Source organism: Curcuma longa, chromosome 21 (genome assembly GCF_044706935.1).
Source record: "Curcuma longa cultivar G26 ecotype Majalengka, Jawa Barat chromosome 21, ITB_CL_G26_1.1, whole genome shotgun sequence".
Taxonomy (NCBI): Eukaryota; Viridiplantae; Streptophyta; class Magnoliopsida; order Zingiberales; family Zingiberaceae; genus Curcuma; species Curcuma longa.
Window position 1 is genome coordinate 6561633 of NC_133881.1, and position 20322 is coordinate 6581954.

General features: G+C 37.7%; 1 protein-coding gene across 1 annotated transcript; it reads left to right on the forward strand.

Moving 5' to 3' along the window:
- The first annotated feature begins 2254 nt into the window (after window positions 1-2254).
- Window positions 2255-4650, forward strand: LOC141814985 (uncharacterized). Its single transcript, XM_074702946.1, has 2 exons — window positions 2255-2397; window positions 2723-4650. Exon 2 carries the CDS (start codon window positions 2813-2815, stop codon window positions 4391-4393), a length of 1581 nt encoding a protein of 526 aa, XP_074559047.1. The 5' UTR covers window positions 2255-2397; window positions 2723-2812; the 3' UTR covers window positions 4394-4650.
- The last annotated feature ends 15672 nt before the right edge of the window (window positions 4651-20322 follow it).

The following is a 20322-nucleotide window of genomic DNA, read 5'->3' on the forward strand; positions in this document are numbered from 1 at the left end:
GAGATGCCTTATTTAAAAGATAATTAGTTGTTAATACAACTTCTCCCCACATGTATTCTGGCAATCTAGAATTAATAGAAGAACATTCAATTCATTATCTCCTTCAGAGTAAGATTCTTTCACTCAATGACATTATTTTAATTTGATGAAGAGTATAGAGAGCTAGTATTTAGTGTTTGCTCCCATGTTCAACACACAATCTTGTTGGAGATATTTGTCAGAGTTAAAGGGAATCTACTTAAATTCAAATTCAGATTTATTTATATTAAGATGACTTGAGTTGACAATCTCAAATTGTCAAGCTAGGCTAGTTAGGCCGAGTTATTGGGTTGTCCAAGCTCTTGTGGGACATCACTGGCCGAATGTTGAGTGCTCCCCAAGTGGTCCTAGGTGCCGCTAGGTCTGAGCAACCTGAGTGCTTCATGAGCCCGAGTGAGAAGCCGAGTGTCTAGTCGGGATGTTGAGTGCTCCTAAGTGGGACCCCGAGTGCTCCTGTCGAGTCTGAGTGAGGAAGTCGAGTGTCGATTCGGAATGTTGAGTTTCGAATTAAGAAGTCGAGAGCCCTGTTGCCCGACCATCGATTTTGAATGGGTCATTGTTGCCTGAGCATCAAGTTGGAAGACCAAATTGGTCGACTGTTGAGTTCGAGTAGGGAAAGAGAGAAACCAAGGTCTGTGTTCGACATAGTTTTCTTAAAACTGATTCATCCTCTTTACGGTGCTTCAAAGTCATGTTGAGCATTTGTTTCCCAAAATACAACGACACAACCACATATGCAATTAAGCACTAGTTGTTCATGGAGAACTGAGCATGTACCCAAACACTTTCACGGGTTGAGTTGTCGAGTGGAGTGCACGATAAAAAGAAAGAACGAAGGGGACGAAAGTGGATGAATTCTATATATGTTTTTGCATCTGCTTCTCTTTTTTTCTGCTTAAGGTCGCAATATCTTTATAAAGAAGCTTCATCCCTCAACAACATTGAAGGATTGAGTAATAACTATTCAATGCCCAAGGCATAACAGCCGCCAAATTAGCACATTAATACATCTATTACTACTTGAGCATGTAGCAAAAGGAGGGTTTGAGTGGCAAAATATTAATTGATTCTCTTGGTAAATTTTATCCTGATCAGTTTGATAATCGGCTCGCGTAGGTTATGCTCTCATACGAGAGACTTGGGTTCAATGCAATTCGGGTCCTAGATTTGCACCCTGCCCATGCATGAAAGAGCTTCTCTTCATATATGTTCACAATTTCAATGATCATGATTTAATATAAATCAACTTTCCAATTACTCATCCCTATTAATACCAACTTTCAAATTACTCATCCTCCAATATGGAAATAAACTCCCTCGGCAATAAGAGTTTTTTAATTTTTCCATCCACTCTTATATTTCCGTTCACATTTCGAACAACTTTCTCTATCAACGTCCTTCTAGCACACAATTTCATTACAATATGATGAACTATTAAGTACCTTACATATTCTTTTGACTTGCATCGATTGTAAAACTCATCAAAACAAAACTCAAAGCCATCATTAGCAAGAAGATATCTAACCTACTCCTATCCATTTTTAATCGTAGTACACTTCTTAAACAAAGGCAACACGCTTGTTATCAAATGTAACGATTCAGTCTTAAATAAAAAAAATATCATTTAATTTTTTTAAAAAAAACTCTAAATAATTTTTATATTATTTTTATATTTTTTTACATCGTTAGAGTTTTAAAACTATTTAAATCTTTATTTAATTGCTGTTATGATATAATATTTTATGAACTCCCAAAATAATTAGTTAATTACTATTCTAACCATCATTAAAAGTGATTAAAATATATAAAATAAAAATATATATCTAAATATATCATAATAATTCTATAAGAAATTGAAATGAAAGAAAATTAAGAAATGAATTTATAGGAATAATTATATTTCTATAAGTCAATGTGTAACAATATATATGACTAAATTGAATAGAGATTGTATGATAACTTATCCTCCTCATTGTTACAAAAAAAAAACAATTAAAATTCCAACGACAATTTAAAAAAAATGAAAATAAGGCTCGAATATCCGTCACCACAATTAATAAAATAATTAAGGGTATAAATCCAAAAACAAGCAGGTCAGTCACACAGCTAATGAGGGACCGTGTCGTCACCGTTAGTTAACGGCAAACTCGGGTCTCATCCGGTGGAGGCCGGGTCCGAAGGCCCGCTGGTTTCTTAAACGGCACCGTCACCGTTGCCCTGCCTTCCTCCCCTCCCCTCTCCTCTCTTCTCCTCTTGCGATCCCTCGCGCTAATGGAGGCGGCGGCCGCAGCGGAGGCGTCCAGATTGCTTTGTTCTTCCACGATTCCAACCCTTTCCGCCTCCTTCTAGCTCCAAAAGGTGTGCTTCTGATGAATCTCTTCGTTTTAGGGTTAGAATAAGAGTTGATGTGGTTAGGTTTCATCTGTGTGGGGGGTCTCCCTGTTCGTCTGCGGTTTTGTTGGCAGAATTCTTTCTCTTCTCCGCCCCTTGATTTACCGGGGGGCTGATTGTTTTTAGGTTTAAAGATGGATGTTGAAGTTTACAATTTATTGCTTCTTTGATGGGAGAATTTGGATTTTGTTCACGGGGCGAGCACTGAAAAGGGATTTGATTTGGTTGTAATGGAATTGTGATTTCTTGTTTTTTTTTTATATATGTCGGATGCTTCTGTTGGATCTTGTAGGTCTCGAACCCACCAGGTAGGCTGGATTGGAAGGTGAAAGGGGGTAATCTTGAAGAGGAAGAGACAGATAGGGGGGAGAGAGAGCACGCCATGGGCGAGTCCATCCTTACCACCCTGTCCATGGAGAACCACCACCTGCATCACCACCCCTCCACCCTCCTCTCCATGGATCCTGCAGGCCTGACGGTGATGGCCATCTCCCCTCTTGAAGACAGTGACCGTGAGCTCTCTGTCATCCACCAGCATCACCAGGGCGCCCTTTCCAGCCCGCCGGACATCAATCTTCCTCTCTTGGTTGACCAATCCCCTCCGCCGCAGCCCTGGGATCCTGACCCTATGGATATGTTGGACGTCAGCCTGGGGCACCAGATCTGTGAGGCTGATGCTCTCCTCAACCTCCCCAAGGCAGGTAGCATTGCTAGTGCCGCTGGAGCCCGTAAGTGCGCCAAGAGAGGGGACAGCATATGGGGAGCATGGTTTTTCTTCAGTTTTTATTTTAAGCCTGCGCTTGTAGAGAAATCCAAGTGCAAGGTCGTTCGAGATGCAAATGGTGTTTCAGGGTTTGACAAGTCCGACCTCCGTCTTGATGTGTTTCTCGTCCAGCATGACATGGAAAACATGTACATGTGGGTCTTCAAGGAGAGGCCAGAGAACGCTCTGGGAAAGATGCAGCTGCGAAGTTACATGAACGGCCACTCACGCCAAGGAGAGCCTCAGTTCCCGTTTAGTGTTGATAAAGGGTTTATGCGATCTCACCGGATGCAAAGAAAGCAGTACAGAGGGTTATCTAACCCTCAGTGCGTCCATGGGATTGAAGTGGTGAGGTCTCCAAACCTTTCAGCAGTCGTAGAGGCTGATCATAAGAAGTGGATGGAGCTCACTGGAAGGGACCTCAATTTCTCCATCCCACCCGAAGCTATCGATTATGAGTCTTGGAGGACTCTTCCGAGCACAGATTTTGAGCTCGAGAGACCTCCACCACCTTTGAAGAATACATCACAACCCACTTCAAGGAAATTGCTTAATGGTTCAGGACTCAATCTGTCAACCCAGCCATCAAATCATTCAAGTGGAGATGGTATGGATCTTTCTCCTGTGTGTAGTAAGCGCAGAAAGGACTTCTTTTCCCATGGAGGAAATGAGGATTGCAGTATGTCTAGTAATCCATATTCAGATAGGCCTCAGGATATGGAAGTACATCCAGCTGAGCCTTCATGGGCAAATGAGTTCACTGGTGTGATGAGACATGCATGTGGCCCTGTGACCGCTGCAAAAACGATCTATGAGGATGGGGAAGGATACCTGATTATGGTTAGCCTGCCTTTCTCTGATCAGCAACGGGTGAAGGTATCCTGGAAAAACAATCTTACACATGGAATAGTAAAAATATCCTGTGTCAGTACTGCTCGGATGCCCTATATAAAGCGGCACGATAGGACATTCAAACTGACAGATCCTTCCCCTGAGCATTGCCCTCCAGGAGAATTTGTAAGAGAAATACCACTACCTACACGAATTCCTGAAGATGCAAAGCTCGAAGCCTACTATGATGAATCGGGCACCGTATTAGAGATTATGATTCCTAAGCATAGTGCTGGCCCTGAAGAGCATGAGGTTCAAGTATGTATGCGCCCTCCTCATCTCGGTGCCAACGACCTTATGTTGACCTGATGGGTAGTAATTTAGTGTGCTTTTGTTTGTTTTCCTTTGTTGATTTTTCATTGTTTACTAACTTTATCTCATCAAAAGGAATTGATGGAATGAAAAGCTCACCCTTATTATTGAGCTTCTCTTGCAACTTTGTTCCACCGGCTCTTTACTGTGTTATTTGTAGTCGGAATACAAACCAGGAACATTGAAAAATTAGTGACAATTTGATCAGTCTTAGGTACATTTTGCCCATAATTAATTATTTATTCATGAGAAAATCCATTGATGTCCTTTTTTCTGATGTGTTTTTCCTAATTACTGGTCACTTGTAGATTATTAAGTTCTGCTGTGTACTTACTAAGCAACTTTATTGAGATCACTATGTTGGATATTTCCTTTTGGTACTATGTGGATATGGTATTGTGCAGGCTCAAGTTGCTCCCGAGAAACATTCGATACGTTTCTTTGAAGTTGTATCACTTTTTTTTTACTATTTACTTTGGTGTTTGGTTTTATTAGGTACAAGTGTTTAATGATTGTAGTAGTGTTTGCTAGTAATCGTATTATGCAGCATCTCAGCCACTGTGATGAAGTACATATTGTTTAACACCTGGACTTTCTTATCTTAGCAGCAGCCATGACATATAACAATATGACCATGTTCTCAGACCATTCTTTTTCAGGTTGTTTAACACCTGGACTTTCTTATCTTAGCAGCAGCAGGCATGACATGTAACAATATGACCATGTTGTAACAATATGACCATGTTTTCAGACCATTCTTTTTCAGGCTCTTGCTTAGTGATCTTATGATAATATTTAGTTTCTTCCCTTCCCTTCTTGGTCTTGGACATTACCCTTCTCTGTGGTGTGGCCCTCCCATTTCTTTTGCATTGTGTTGCATGTAGCTCTTTTCCAAGTCAGGTGCCCTTCTCTATTGTAACCCTAAAACTATCCATCTATGCATTTATTTGGTATTGGGTTATTTGAACTTGCTAAGCTTGAGCCTACTAAAGCATTTGGCTTATGGTTATAGGTGATGGGAGACTTTTGTGGGCTTTGCACATGGATTGCAACTAGAGGTAAATAATTGAAGAAGTGACTGTCCCTGAATTCAAAACTTAAATAATCTTACTAATTGCTTAGCTGGGTAAGTTCATACAAATATGCAACGGAAAATGAAAAGAAAAAAAAAAAGATTTATGTAAAGTGGTTTGATAACCCCTCAGGCTCCTATTTCATGACCTATACTTCCGAACAGCCATTATAGTTTTCGTTTTTGAATAATTTCTGAAAGTTGAGAAACCTCTTAATCTCTTAGAGTGATTACAATCACGGAGCAAGAATGAAGGCAAAGAGTATTACATGGTGGCTTAGATATGCTTGCATTATTTGGGAATGTTAGCTTTAACTCTCTTGCATAATACCTTTTTATAGGGCTGAATCATTCAGCTTCTTATTATCTTGACCATTCTATTGTTCTGGCTAATGCACTAGTCATTAGCTGATCTGACTGTTATCTTGTAGTTTTATGTTGTAGTTGCAATCAATTGATTTCTTAGTCGATTGCTCGATCGACTCAGCTATGAATAACTTTTTGCTCATTGGTTGATTAGCTGAGTAGACTGCCTTGTCAATTCCACCCTCATCGATCAATTGTCTAGTTGATTGATGAATCGTCTAGTACAACTGCAATATCAAATAGATTTTTTTTTTTTTTTTGATGTCTGAAGTCCTTGAGTCGAATGCTCAATCGACCTAACCACCAGTCAACTAATACAATACAATGACTACAACCCTCCCCTAATGGTCAAGTCTTTTGGATGTGGTGATAGTGAGGTGAACACCACCATTAGAGGGGGAGAGGGTGAATAAGGTGTCTGCAAATAAAAATAAACTTTTTTCTTGGTGCAACCTCATCAAGGTCATAAAACAAAGTTAGTAGTAGAAAAACATAAGTAAAAATGCACATGCACACACAACACTAACATAGACAATTTAATGCTCAAACTGTTGGAGTTTAGGGGGATAACTATAGAGGCTCACAATAGAATCATAAGTTTAATGTAGATGAACAAAATAACAATAAAAATAATAAAGTAATCAATCTATTGTTATTGTCTTCATGACCTCTAAACTTGGAGGCTCCTCCATGCAACAAAAATTTGACATAGTTTTGATGTGGCATCTCATAAATCGATTGATGCAATTAATTTTTGCAACTCATGATTGGTTCATACAACCACGGCTTCATCCAAGGTTCATCAATTGATTGACAATCAACTATCCTTGATTGAATCCCATGGCTCATGATCAAATCCTTGGATAATATTTGCGTCACTCAATTGATCATAAATAATTAATTGATTGACCTAACAAAAATATGATACAAAATATTTCCGTAGTGACTACTAGTTTACTATTCATAGATAACAAGTTGATTGTGCAAACAAAGACAAATCAATTAGTTTTCGATTGCTCTAGTTGATTACACCAACTGTCTTAGTTGATTTATAATTTGAGTTTGACCCTTTTAATGACTAAATGCACCTAAATCGAGATCTATATGCTCCTCAAATGCACAATAATTGCTCCTATCAAGATCCCTCGAATGCTCTAATCCCTTTGGCTTTCTTTGCGTATCATTCTTCTTGTTTCACTTACGTAGTATGTCTTTTTTTCGCTCCTCAAATGCACTGGGCCCTTCGACTCCCTTTGTGTGTTATTTTTTTTTGCTCCACTTTTGTATTCTACTTCCCATACAAAATTACCTTCAATGCTTCTTGTTTTGCGATCCTTTAGGTGTCCTATATTACCCACCCTTCCTCAATCTTCCACATACCTTAAGTCATCAAATATTCTATGTGTGTATATCTAAGTCTTTAGGCACTTAGACACATAAATGAAACACAAAAGCAATGCCTAACTTACACCAACATTAAAACTTATGGTCGCAATGAACCATTCAGGGATTGAAAGTTCTAATAGAGTTTATCTATGTTGAGTTCTATCCTCTCCTAGATATATGTTCTCTCAGTACTAAATTCACTAAGAGTCATACCTTTTCCTTAAGGCCATCTCTCATCAAGTTGTTCATTTTTCGGATGTACCATAACTCTTGACTCACTCCATGTGTTATCCTTCACATTTGGCCAATGTAATCCACCTTCTCTAGCTCAACAATACTCCAATGTTTCTTATTTTATGATCTCCACAGACCTCGAGATCTTAGAATTTAATTTTTTAGTGGTTAGAGTTTTTTATTATGTTATCGTGTTTGATATATGCTCTTATGGGTTGGTTGGTCCTTACTTTAATCATGTGGGTTAGTTGTTTATATTTTGTTTAGTTGCCTTGGTGGATGCATATATGTTGTCTATATAACTTTATTTTGTTCAAAAAATGATTTCTCACTTATGGTTGAATTAGACCACATTATTTTGATGGTTTAACAATATAACTTAAGTTAGATGTGTATTTGATGTCAAGTATCAAGTGTGTAATCTTGTCTGTGCTAGATGGATTAGACTCCATGGTAGGGATTCAAATCAAGTAGATATGGAGTTCAAGTGCAAGTATCATAGATCTATGAGATGCCAAGCCTAGATTCAAGACATGCTTATGTTGGGTTGCAATGGTGCAAACATAGTTTCATATTTAAAACACATGGAAAAGATCATGGGTTTAAAAGGATGGAAGATATCTCCATTGGTATGAGGTCTTTTGGGGAAAGCCCAAGAACAAAGCCACGAGGGCTTATGCCAAAAGTGGATAATATCATGCCATTGTGGAGATATTTTAATTTCATCGGTTCTAACAAGTGATATTAGAGCAAGGTCTTCACTAGATTAACCGTCGAAAGAGTCATGATCCAGATTTAACCACGTGAGTTGAACCTTAAACAAAGGAAGTGGGTGGTCTCGTGTCTGAATCAAGAGGACCAGACACTAGGCAGAAAGTCCTAGTAGGTTGGGTGGACCGAGAGGCAGAAAGTTCTGGTGGATCGAGGATTCGGACATCAAACGGAGGCTTTCCGTTTGAGGGGGGGGGGGGTTTGTGGTCCTTTGTTTGAGGGAGGGATTGTTGGATTGCAAGGGTGCCTTTTGGGGAGAGTCTAAGAACAAAGCCATGAGGTCTTAGACCTAAAGTAGACAATATCATGCCATTGTGAAAATATTTTGATTCCATCGGTTTTAACAGCTTACAACTCGAGGATAGGTGGTCTTATATTCAAGAGGGCTCAAGGGAAGGTATAACACAATACAAGAGGACTCAAAGGCAAGTTAAAAATGGTCATAAGCTTAACGAAGCTCTAAAGACATCTGATCCATATAGTATCATGTATGTTATTCTTTTAGACTATTTTCAAGTAATTTAATTGTTTGGATAGGATTTAGATTATGGTATAGATTTTAGGTTTTCTTGAATTTGGGATTAACCTTCACATATTGAAGGTGTCAAATAAACTAAGACAGAGCCTTAATTCACCCTCGAACTAAGTTGACCCTAGATCGGGTTAAGAAAATAGGTTATTTTTCTTTTAGAGGGTTTTTAGAAGTAATTGATTTGTTTGTATCATTGGCTAGAAGATCTCTAGCAATGCCAAAACCTTCCATGGGATGATCACAGAAAGTTACGAAGAGTAAGTGAAGTAATTTTGTTGCTTTACTTGGGTAGGGGATCATATCTATCCCAAGGGATATTTTGATATAGAACAAACTCCAAATCAAGGTTTGACTCAACTAGATGGGATCTATCTAGTCAAGGTCATTCTCACCAAGTGCTCTATATCATTTTGTTAGCATTGTGCATTTAGATACTTATTTTCATTGCACATTTAACACTTTGATTGAGCATACATGGGTATTTATTATCTACGATTATATTTAAATTATGTTAGTTCTAAAATTTCAAACAAAAAAAAAATCCACACCATCTATTCTCCCTCCCTCTCTAATCTTTTGATTTTGATCCCATATAATGTTGGTTGGAGAACTTGTATGGAATGTGATGGTGGCGTAGAATCATTTTAAAACCAATAGATAGTTGTTCTCACGGGTGTGATACATTGGTAAAGTATTTAGGGGAATAAACAAGATGATTAGAGTTTGAATTTCAATAGGGGACGAATATTTTAGAAGTTGATATCTAAATAAGCATAAGTTGTGTGTTGGTGCAATTGATGTGGGTAAAGGTTTGACCAAGTTGATTGGGATTTCAATGTTTGATCAATATGTTAGTTGAGGTGTCAAGTAGGTCAAAGCTGATTGGGTACTTGAGAAAGAAATGGAAAGTTCAGGTGGGTCACGGTTGATCAAACACTTGATAATTGGAAGTCCAATAAGGAGTTAGCGAAAGTCGAAGTGGTCACGGGTGATTAGACATTTAGCGATCGGAAGTCCAACATAGAGTTAACACAAGAAGAAAGTCTAAGTGAGTTATGATCGACTAGACACTTGACAGTCGAAAGTACAACAGAGAGTTAACATGAGACGTGAAGTCCTGGCAGATCAAGATTGATCAGATGTTAGACAACGATGAAGTCTCGACAGGTCAAGGTTGACCGAATACTAAGCAATGAGGAAATCCCAACAGGTCAAGGTTGATCGAATGCTAGGCAACGAGAAAGTTTCGACAGGTCAAAGTTGACTGGATGTTAGGCGCGTGAAGTGAGACGTCAAGTAGGTCACAATTGACCAAATACTTAACAACTAACGTGGAGTTGGCATAAGGTGTGAAGTCCCGATAGGTCAAGGTTGACCGGATGCTAGGTGACGAGAAAGTCTCGACAGATTAAGATTGACCGGATGTTAGGTAACGAGAAAGTCCAGATAGGTCAAGGTTGATTGAATGTTAGGCGAGTGAAATCCCGATAGGTTAAGGATTAACTTGATGTTGGGCAAATGAAGTCCTAGTAGGTTGAGGCCAATCAGATACTAGACAAGACGAGAATTCAACCTTGGTAAGGCTGAAACAGGAGGATTAGTCGATTGATAGAGTATATCGATCGACTAATGGCCGCAAAATCCCAAAAATATGATTGCTACAGTATTACTACAGTAGTCATACTACAGTGATTTGCTATAGTGGCAGTGAATCTTGATTTACTACAGTATCAATTAACTGATACACTGTGGTATCAAACAAAAGGAAGTTGAATTTAATTGTTCGATTCGACTGATGATATCAATTAATTGATGATTCCATCAATCGACTGATGTAGATTAGAAATTGAACAGAGACTTATCGATTCAGTTGTTCGACTCAACTGATGATATCAATTGATTGATGGTTGATATCAATCTACTGATGTTCAAATAATCGACAAAATCAGACAGGTTTAGAGGTTGTTTAATGACAAGAGTAGTGTAGGAGACCATATTAATCGACTGATGGGTAAGATCAGTCGATTGATAAGCAGAAATCAACTCTGACCTAAAGGCTTTAAAAGAGGCATTTCGAGGAGATTTTTAGATGGTTTTCACTGTGCATTGTTGGATATGATTTTGCAAGGCAAAATTAATGGCGAAGTTTGATATGACTATTGCCGTGTATTGTTCATTGGAGACGGCAAAATCTCTGTGGGAGTCACTTACAAGACCGAAAACGCCGGACTCATCGTCGGCCGGTTTCTGGATTTCAAGATGGTGGATTCCAAGAGCGTGGCATCTCAAGTCCAGGATATGCAATTAATACTGCATGATCTGGACGCCGAAGGCATGAAGCTGAACGAGTCCTTCGCAGTAGCCGCGGTAATCGAGAAACTTCCGTCATGGAAGGATTTCAAAAATTACCTGAAGCACAAGCAAAAGGAGATGGGGTTGGAAGACCTGATCCTGAGGCTACGAATAGAGGAGGATAATCGAAAGTTATCTGACTCCAGAGGAACCAAGCGGACTGTCGACAAGATGTCCAACCTGGTCGAGCCGAATGCAAAGAAGCCGAAGCAGTTCAAGAAGAAGGCTCAACCCAAGAAGTTCAAGGGCTTGTGCTATAACTGTGGAACGCCAGGACACATGTCCAAGGACTGCAGACGCCCTAAGAAGCCAACCAAGGGGCCGAAGGATGCTGCGAACCACGTCGCAACCTCTCTTGAGGACCTGGATCTCACTGCGGTCGTGTTTGAATCCAACACAGTGGAGGATAACCCGAAGCAGTGGTGGATCGATACTGGAGCAACTCGTCACATCTGTTCAGATAAGGCGATGTTCTCCAAGTATACTCCAATAAATGGAAGGAAGCTCTATATGGGCAATTCCACAACTTCTCCGATTGTTGGACTCGGAAAAGTTATTCTGAAGATGACGTATAGGAAAGGAGCTAACTCTCATTGATGTGCTCTATGTTCCCGACATTAGAAAGAACCTAGTTCTGGATCGACACTTGTCAAGGCCGGGTTTAGACTAGTATTCCAATCCAACAACTTTGTTAACTCACAAAGAATGGTGTCTTTATAGGAAAGGGGTACTTAGTACAGAGTTTGTTCAAAATGGTTGTAATGACTGTACTCCAAATTTTGATGGTAATAAAATCAAAACTTCCAGCTATGTTGTTAAGTGTTTCAATTTGTGGCATGATCGACTCGGACATGTGCATAATAATACGCTGAAACGTCTCGTCAAACTAAATTTATTATCGAACGTCAATGTTGACGAAACACATAAATGTGAAGTGTGTGTGGAAGCTAAAATGACGAAACTACCCTTTCATTCGGTAGAAAGGTCAACGACTCCTCTAGAGTTAATACATAGTGATCTATGTGATTTGAAATTTGTGCAAACTAGAGGAGGTAAAAGTATTTCATTACTTTTATCGATCACGTCACCAGAGGTTCTGTTATGTCTTTCTTTTAAGAAGTAAAGACGAAGCCTTAGAGGCGTTCAGAACCTATAAAACAGAAGTTGAAAATCAACTTGACAAACGAATTAAAATAATTCGTAGCGATAGAGGTGGAGAATATGGTGCACCGTTTGATGAATTTTATTCAGAATCTGGAGATTTTTAGGGTCGGATCTTGAGGGGTTAGAGGCGAAGTGCTATTGCATTTCCATCCATCAAGAGACTATTCAAAGCAATAAGAAAACTTCCAAAGTAAAGACTTTATATGTAAAATTTGTTTTACTTTCATTTGTTTTCGTATTTATCTTTCTTGTTCTGTTCTTGTAAGAACAAGGTTTTAAAAGGCTTCTTCACCTCCGGAAGGTATCCGATGTCAAGTTTAAGTCATGGTTTTCACTGTGCATTTAAACGACGAGCTCTCATTCAAGATGAGAAGCGATCAGAGCTATTCACCGCACCCCTTCTAGCTTGCAAAGTTGTAACATTGTGTTCTGAATTTATTATGTAAGCAAACTAGGAGGAAGATTATCTACTGTTAGGACTTTGTGATCTAGAAGGGGGGGGGGTGGTTGAATAGCTCAAATCACTTAGTCTTGAACTAAGACAGCAGAAACTTTTCAGTGAACCAACCACGCCACACACACAACACTAACTCGGATGATTTTATTTGGAATTTATCTCCTTAAAACAATTAATCCAAGGATCCACTCTTAGCTCACCACTTCCACTAAACATTCTCCTTCTCGGAAAAACTCCTGAAGTTGGAGAAACATTTTTACAGTAGGATTACATATTCAATACTTAGTTTTACAATGATCAAGAAGATCTTGAATATCAAATGAGCAAGAAATTGCATGAACAATGCCCAACAATGGCTAACTTCTACCATTTAAACCTGCTCAACTTTTCTTGAGATCAGTCGACTGATTTGATCAGCGATCAAATAACGACTTCTGAACCTTCTAAAATGGTGTTTGATTTTATCGATTTTCAAATATCAATTGAATCGATTCATATATCAGTCGAGTGATAAGGATAATCGAGTCATTAGTCGAATTGATTCTCATCTATTTGCTTCTGAAATAAAATTAGTCGACTAATATGATGAATCAGTCAAATTATCGATTCTCTTCTATTTGCTTTGAAACAGAATCAATTGACTGATATAATAAATTAGTCGAATCGATTCTCTTCTATTTGCTTTTGAAACAGAATCAGTCGAATGATATAGTGAATCAGTCGAATCGATTCTCTTCTGTTTGCTTCCGAAACAGAATCAATCGACTTATATTCCTTATCAGTCGAGTTGATCCTCAAATCAATCCAATTGACATGGGAATCAGTCGACTGATACGTAGAATCAAAGCTAAACAACAATATCAGTTGACTAATTATTCACGTCTAGTTGACTGATACCAATATCAGGCGACTGGATATCATGATCAATTGACTAATGGAAGTTTTTTTTTATCGAATTCGTCTAAATTACCTCTTGCGCATCTAATTCGTGATGCACTCAATTTTTTCTTCTCTTGTCAAGAATTTGGTCATTGACCTTCTTGGACTTCACTTGTCTCACATCTGGCCTTTTGACCTGTAAGAACGTTCTCTCGCCAAGAGTTTGTTTTTCTACTTTGGACTTCCTTTTGCCTCACATCCGACCTTTTTATCTGTAAGGATTTTCTTATATACTTGATACATAAGTGAGGTTTCTCATACTTTGTTTTAAATTTTACTGATGTCAACCATCAAAATTATAACTCATACGAGCATACTCTGTTCATTTGCACCCCTAACTATGACGATTCTAAAATAATATTAATTAAAGCAAAATAATTTTGATTAAATTTATATAATTTTAATTAAATTAATATAGAATATTTTGATAAAATAATATTATATATATAGTAATTTTAATTAAGTTAGAGTAATTTTATTTTATGTTATAGCAATTATGTCTATAACTATTTTGATTAAAATTTAAATAATTTTTGTTGGTGTAATTAACATCGGGTCAAGGCTAACCAAGTTGATCAAGCTCGGTTTGACTCAAGTTAAGTTTTGATGTTTGATAAATATATTGGTTAGGTGTCAAGTAGGTCAGATTGACCGAATATTTGATGGTGAAAAGTGCAAGTGGGTCATGCAGGATCAGACACTTGGCACGAGATGGGAAGTCCAAGTGGGCATGGAGGACCAGACACTTGGCATGAGATGGAAAGTCCAAGTGGGTTAAGGTTGACCGAACACTTGGTGATCGGAAGTCCAATAAGAAAGTTGGCAAGAGAAAAGTCCAAGTTAGTCAGGGTTGACCGGACACTTGGCACGAGATGGAAAGTCCAAGTGGATCAAGGTTGACCAGACACTTAGTAATTTGAAGTCCTTGCAAGTCAAAGTTGACCATATACTAGGCAATGGGACGTCTTAACAGGTCAAAAATTACTGGATGTTATACAAAGGAAGTTGGAAATAACATAGCAAACTTCCAAAGGTTATAACTTTTGACTCAGATATCGGAACAGGATGATCTTTGGTGTGAAACGAAGCTCGTTTAGAGATATATCTTTTTACTCAAATCAATTCGACTGATTTGGATCAGAACCAAAAGAAATAAATCGATTCAACTGATCAGGATAATCAGTCGACTGATCAGGTAATCAGTTGACTGATCAGGTAATCAGCCGACTGATCAGGGTAATCAGTCGATTGATGTTATTTTAAAAGTGTACAGAAACGAATCAATTTGACTGATTGGCAAATCAATCGACTAATATTTGAAAATTGACAAAATAAAAAAAAAATCAGAAGGTTTAGAAGTCGTTATTTAGTCGCTGACCATATCAGTTGGTTGGTAAATGATATCAATTGACTGATAGGTGGAAATTAACCCTAACATCAACTGTATAAGTAAGATTTTGTTTGTAGGAGAAGGTGTCAATTCTTAGGGGTTTGAGGACGAAGTGTTGTTGCATTTCCATACCAACAAGAGGTTATTCCAAGCAACAAGAAATCATCCAAAGCAAGATCTCATTTGTAAAGGTGTTTTTACTTTAATTTGTATTTGTATTCCTATTTCTTGTTGTATTATTGTGTTCTTGTAAGAACAAACTTGTGAGAGACTGTTTATACACTGTCGTCTTAATAAATATTTATAATTGACTGTTGATGCAAAATGTATTTTTTTTCTTATCTGTTATTACAGGTCTTCCTATTTGCATATGGCGGTCACTTTTTTCTTAGTAGTTGCTTCGGTCCTCGTACTAGCACATATGGTGTAATGAATAATTTTTTTAATTATCTTATAAAAATTTTGTTTCACAGTTTCGCAGAGGTGGCCATAGACGCACTACGCCTGTTGCTCAGTCTGCTTCGGCACCTGGCCAGTCTGGGTCACCCTCTAGTGCTGCAGGACCATCACATGCACATTCGCCACCTACTGCTGCAGGACCGTCACATGCACCTTCGCCACCTACTGCTGCAGGACCGTCGCATGCACCTTCGCCACCACAGCAGTCGCAGTTACAGTCGCCAAACCCTTCCATACAGTCCACTACCGACCAGCCTCGGGAGGTTGTAGTACCTCATGGCGATTCGTAAGTATTCAGATAGTTTTTTTATATTTATATATATATTTTTTATTACTAATAATGTTTGTTTAATTATTTTTTATAGGTTCGAAAATTCGGTAACAATTATTCGCCAAATTAATAGAATTGTAAATAATCATTGGGGAGGGACTTCGATGACTTATACTAGCACTCCAGGACCCACAAAAGATTTATGGTGGAGGGAATTTAAGGTAAATGTTTTCTTAATTTAATTAATATATCATATAAAATTGAATATATCTAATATTATTTTTATTTCAGCGAGCATTTACTTGGGATCCTGCACATGAAATGGAAATAAAGCGAATTTTTTAAAAAAAATGTGGGGATCATATTCGCCATACTTTGAATCATGCCAAGACCAGAAATAAGAAACCACCGTGCATCACAGATGAAAATTGGACAAAGATCCTCGGTGCTTGGGAAACAGAGGAAAGTAAACAAAAAAGTCACCAGAACAAGACAAACCAATCATATAATTCTGGTGACTCATCTGCTACATATGCGGGAGGCTCCATCAACATTGAGGAACACACGCGTAGATTAGTAAATTCTTCTATACACTATGTTGTTAATTAAATTTAACTTATTTCTATTTCTAACCATTCTTTTTTAGACTCAGGAGATGGGGAAGGAGCCATTATTTATTGAGACATTTACCCGCACTTTTCAAAAAAAAGATAAGACTTGGAGCGGAGACAGAGCTAGAGCAATGAAGGTTTAAATTTTATTATTTCACTTAATTTAATTTTAATAGTTATGTATTTTTTTTATACAGATATAAATGTATTTATATTTCAATACAGGAAAAATTTGAAGAGGCCGAGCTAGCACAGAGAAATTTAAGTGCCAGTGATGGATCTGAGCCCTCCGTAGGAAATGACTTGAATATCTGGTTGGAGGTGACTGGAGGATCGAAGGGGGGGAGGATATTGGGATTGGGTTCTCTGAGCAGAACTCATCGAGTTCCTGGCACCTCTTCTTCTTCTTCCACTCAACCGGCAATGAGGGCTCAAATAGACAACCTAACTGAAGAAGTCTCTCATTTAAAAGGAATAATTAATCAAAGAGATGAAGAAATGAGAGAAATGCGCAGACAACAGACTGAAGAAATGAGAGAAATGCGCAGACAGCAGGAATTGATTATGAAGCATTTTCAGTTAGGCTCCGCTCTGAGTCAGCTTCCTCATATTCCCGATGATGCCAGTGAAGACGGTGAAGACGGTGAAGACGATGATTCTTGATAGCCTAGTTGTGTATCATTTTAATTTTTCTCACATTTAATTTTGTTTTTGCTTATTGTTAGTTGTAACTCTTTTTTATTTACTAATTCATATTATTATTTTAATTTGAACAGGGTTGATGAAACCAAGGATGGCGAAGAGGTCAATTTTTACATATTCTACTTTATTTGTAAAATTTAATGTGCTAATATTTCTATTTTTTGATGTAGGAACAGAAAAAGAATTGATGATGATGATCAAATCAGTGATGCAGAAAGTATTACCTGAGGTTGAATCTGTGGACGGTGATACTTATCTTTCTGGTCATTCAGCTTTTCCTCCACCTTATTTATGTATTTGCATGTTATGTTTAGATACATTTGGAGTTGGTGTTTTGTTTATTATGGATGTTATGTTTGATACATTTGAAGTTTGGATGAGTTGATACATTGTAGTTGCTATATTTGGAGTTTCTTACATTTGGATGTTATGTATATTATGATCATTTGGATGTTATGTTTATATTTGGAAATGTTTTGTATTGTTTGATCTTTAGGATGTGTTTATATGGATGTTTAAGTAGGATGTGATTATATTTATGGATGTGTTTGTGATTATGTGTGTGGATGTATTTGTGATTATGAGTTTGGAATGATTTGTGGATCTATTATTGTAAACAGGATTCATATATCGTAAAAACAGATTGATCCTGGGAATTTTTTTTTGTTTTGCGACGAATTTTGCGACGAAACAGGGTTTCGTCGCCAAAATATCGAAAATATATACTGTTGATATCGTAAAATTGGCGACGAAAAAAGTTAATTCGTCGCCAAATTTGCGACGAATTCTCTGAATTCGTCGCCAAATTTGCGACGAATTCAGAGGATTCGTCGCCATTTGGCGACGAATTCAGAGAATTCGTCGCCAAATTGGCAACGAATTCATCTGTTTTCGTCGCCAATTTGGCGACGAATTATCTAAATTCGTCGCCAATTGGCGACGAATTCTTAATTCGTCGCCAAATTTGGCGACGAATTAACTTTTTCGTCGCCAATTTGCGACGAATTCTCTGAATTCGTCGCGAATATGATCTTTTTTTATTGCAGTTTTTTGGTTCGGGGACGCGAATTTTAGCGACAAATAAGTTTTACGTCGCAAATTTGGCGACGAAATATTATTTTCGTTGCAATTTTTTGGAACGAAAATATAGTTTCGTCGCAAATATTTGCGACGAATTTTGCAACGAATTATAAATTCGTCGCAAAATTAGCAACGAATTTGAATTTTTTCGTCGCCAGGTCTTGCGACACGCTGTTCGGAACGAAAAAATTTTTGTCGCCATTTTCGTCGCAAATATAGTTTGCGACGAAAATTTTTTATTTTTTCGTCGCAAAATTCGTCGCAAATACCCTGTTTTTTTGTAGTGGTTACATGATCCACACACACTACAACTCACGGATTAGTGGTACATCAGGAGTGTGTGCAGTTGCTCTGTCAGGGCTCCGCTCAGCCGCTCAAGGATAGTGGTGTCATAGCGTGGTAGCATATAGGGATCCCTCCTCCTTACTATGAGACGAGGAGATGAGAGCGATGTTCCCCCTTGTGATTTGGGGTAGGAAGATAGGTGTACTCCGCTAACATCCTGTCCACTCCATCACGCAGGAGCAGTGATGACAAAGTGCACAGTTGTCATAGCCTTACCCCAATCAACCTCACCATTGCCGGTGATGATGACTGACTAGCGTCAGGGGTGACCATGTCATTACATCAAGTGCATGCTGCATCGATTGCATTTATTTATGCTTGCTCCATTTTTGGTTGCTGCATATGTTTGACATGCTCATACAGGAGGCCTTATGCATTTGGTTTGGCGACCTTGCATCCGTTGTATGGTTCGTGTTGTTGTGTCGGGATAGGTGATTCTGTTATGTACAACTCTTCTATAGTTTCAGTTTGCATTTCTTACTACCTCTCAGGAGACTGTACTAGAATGATTATTACTGCTAGGGATAGTTTATTATGCATATCTGCTAGATACCCGCTGAGTTCATTGAACTCATCCCATTGATTTTATTTTTTTTCAGGATGACGTCTGTCTGGAGAGCCGCGCTGCTAGTCCCCTATCGAGATAACTTCGTCTCTTTTGGTTTATGTTTCACTTATGTTATCCGTATTTATATTTCAGACTTGTACTATTTTACACTTGTAGTTTGTTTTAGAGAATATTTTATGTATATCCTCGAGGGACCCTAATTGTTATGTTTTGGCTGTGTGCCTCCCGGACGGCAGAAGAGGTAAGTCATGGTTCTATTTTACGATAATTGGTTTCTTACTATTTGTTTTATATTATTAGAGCCATGGAGGCCAATATAGGTATATTTTCGAGGTTTCTGGAATTGTTTGTCGGACTTGGAAGGTACTGACCGATTTATATCAGTCAGGCGACTGTTTCTGGGACGTGACAGCGCATTCAAACGACGAGCATAAGATCAAGATTAGAAGCGATCGGAGCTATTCACTCCCTCTTTAGTTCGCACGGGTCCTAACAATTTTAATTAAATTAATATAAAATATTTTGATAAAATAATATTTTATATATAATAATTTTAATTAAGTTAGACTAATTTTATTTTATATTATAGTAGTTATGTCTATAGCTAGTATAAAGTGTTAAAATAAAATATTTTCAGATAGAGGAAAAAAATACATTAGGTAATATTTTAATAAAAATAATAATAATAGATATCTTTGTTAAATTTCACCGCTGATTCAATAGATTGGACCAAAGTGTGAAAACTATACTTGGTCAAGTTGATATTTAAAATAAAATGAGTTCATGCTTTCTCCGAGATGACGAGGCCTAGCTACTTTGGTTCTTCTTGGGCTGTGCCTTGCGGACAAGTTTGCAAGTTGATTGTCAAGTGTAACGAAATAGACAATTCAACAAATGCACTCGAAGTTACTTCTATGTTAAGTAACATGGACAAATATCAATGATATATGACTAGCGTTTTCATTTGCATATTTTCAAAATTTTAATATTAAATTTCATTAACTTGAAAAATCAAATATATATATATATAGAGAGAATTTTGATATCCTCCGCGTTAATTCATCTGCGATTGAAGATTCGAGGAGTCCGAAAGTATTTTGGACATTCGAAACATTAACAATGTCATTTTTATTTTTTTATTATTTATTATTGATTTATTTTTTATGTCATTTTTATTTTATTTTTTATTTATATTAAATCATTTAAAATTTTATCTTTAAAATTTAA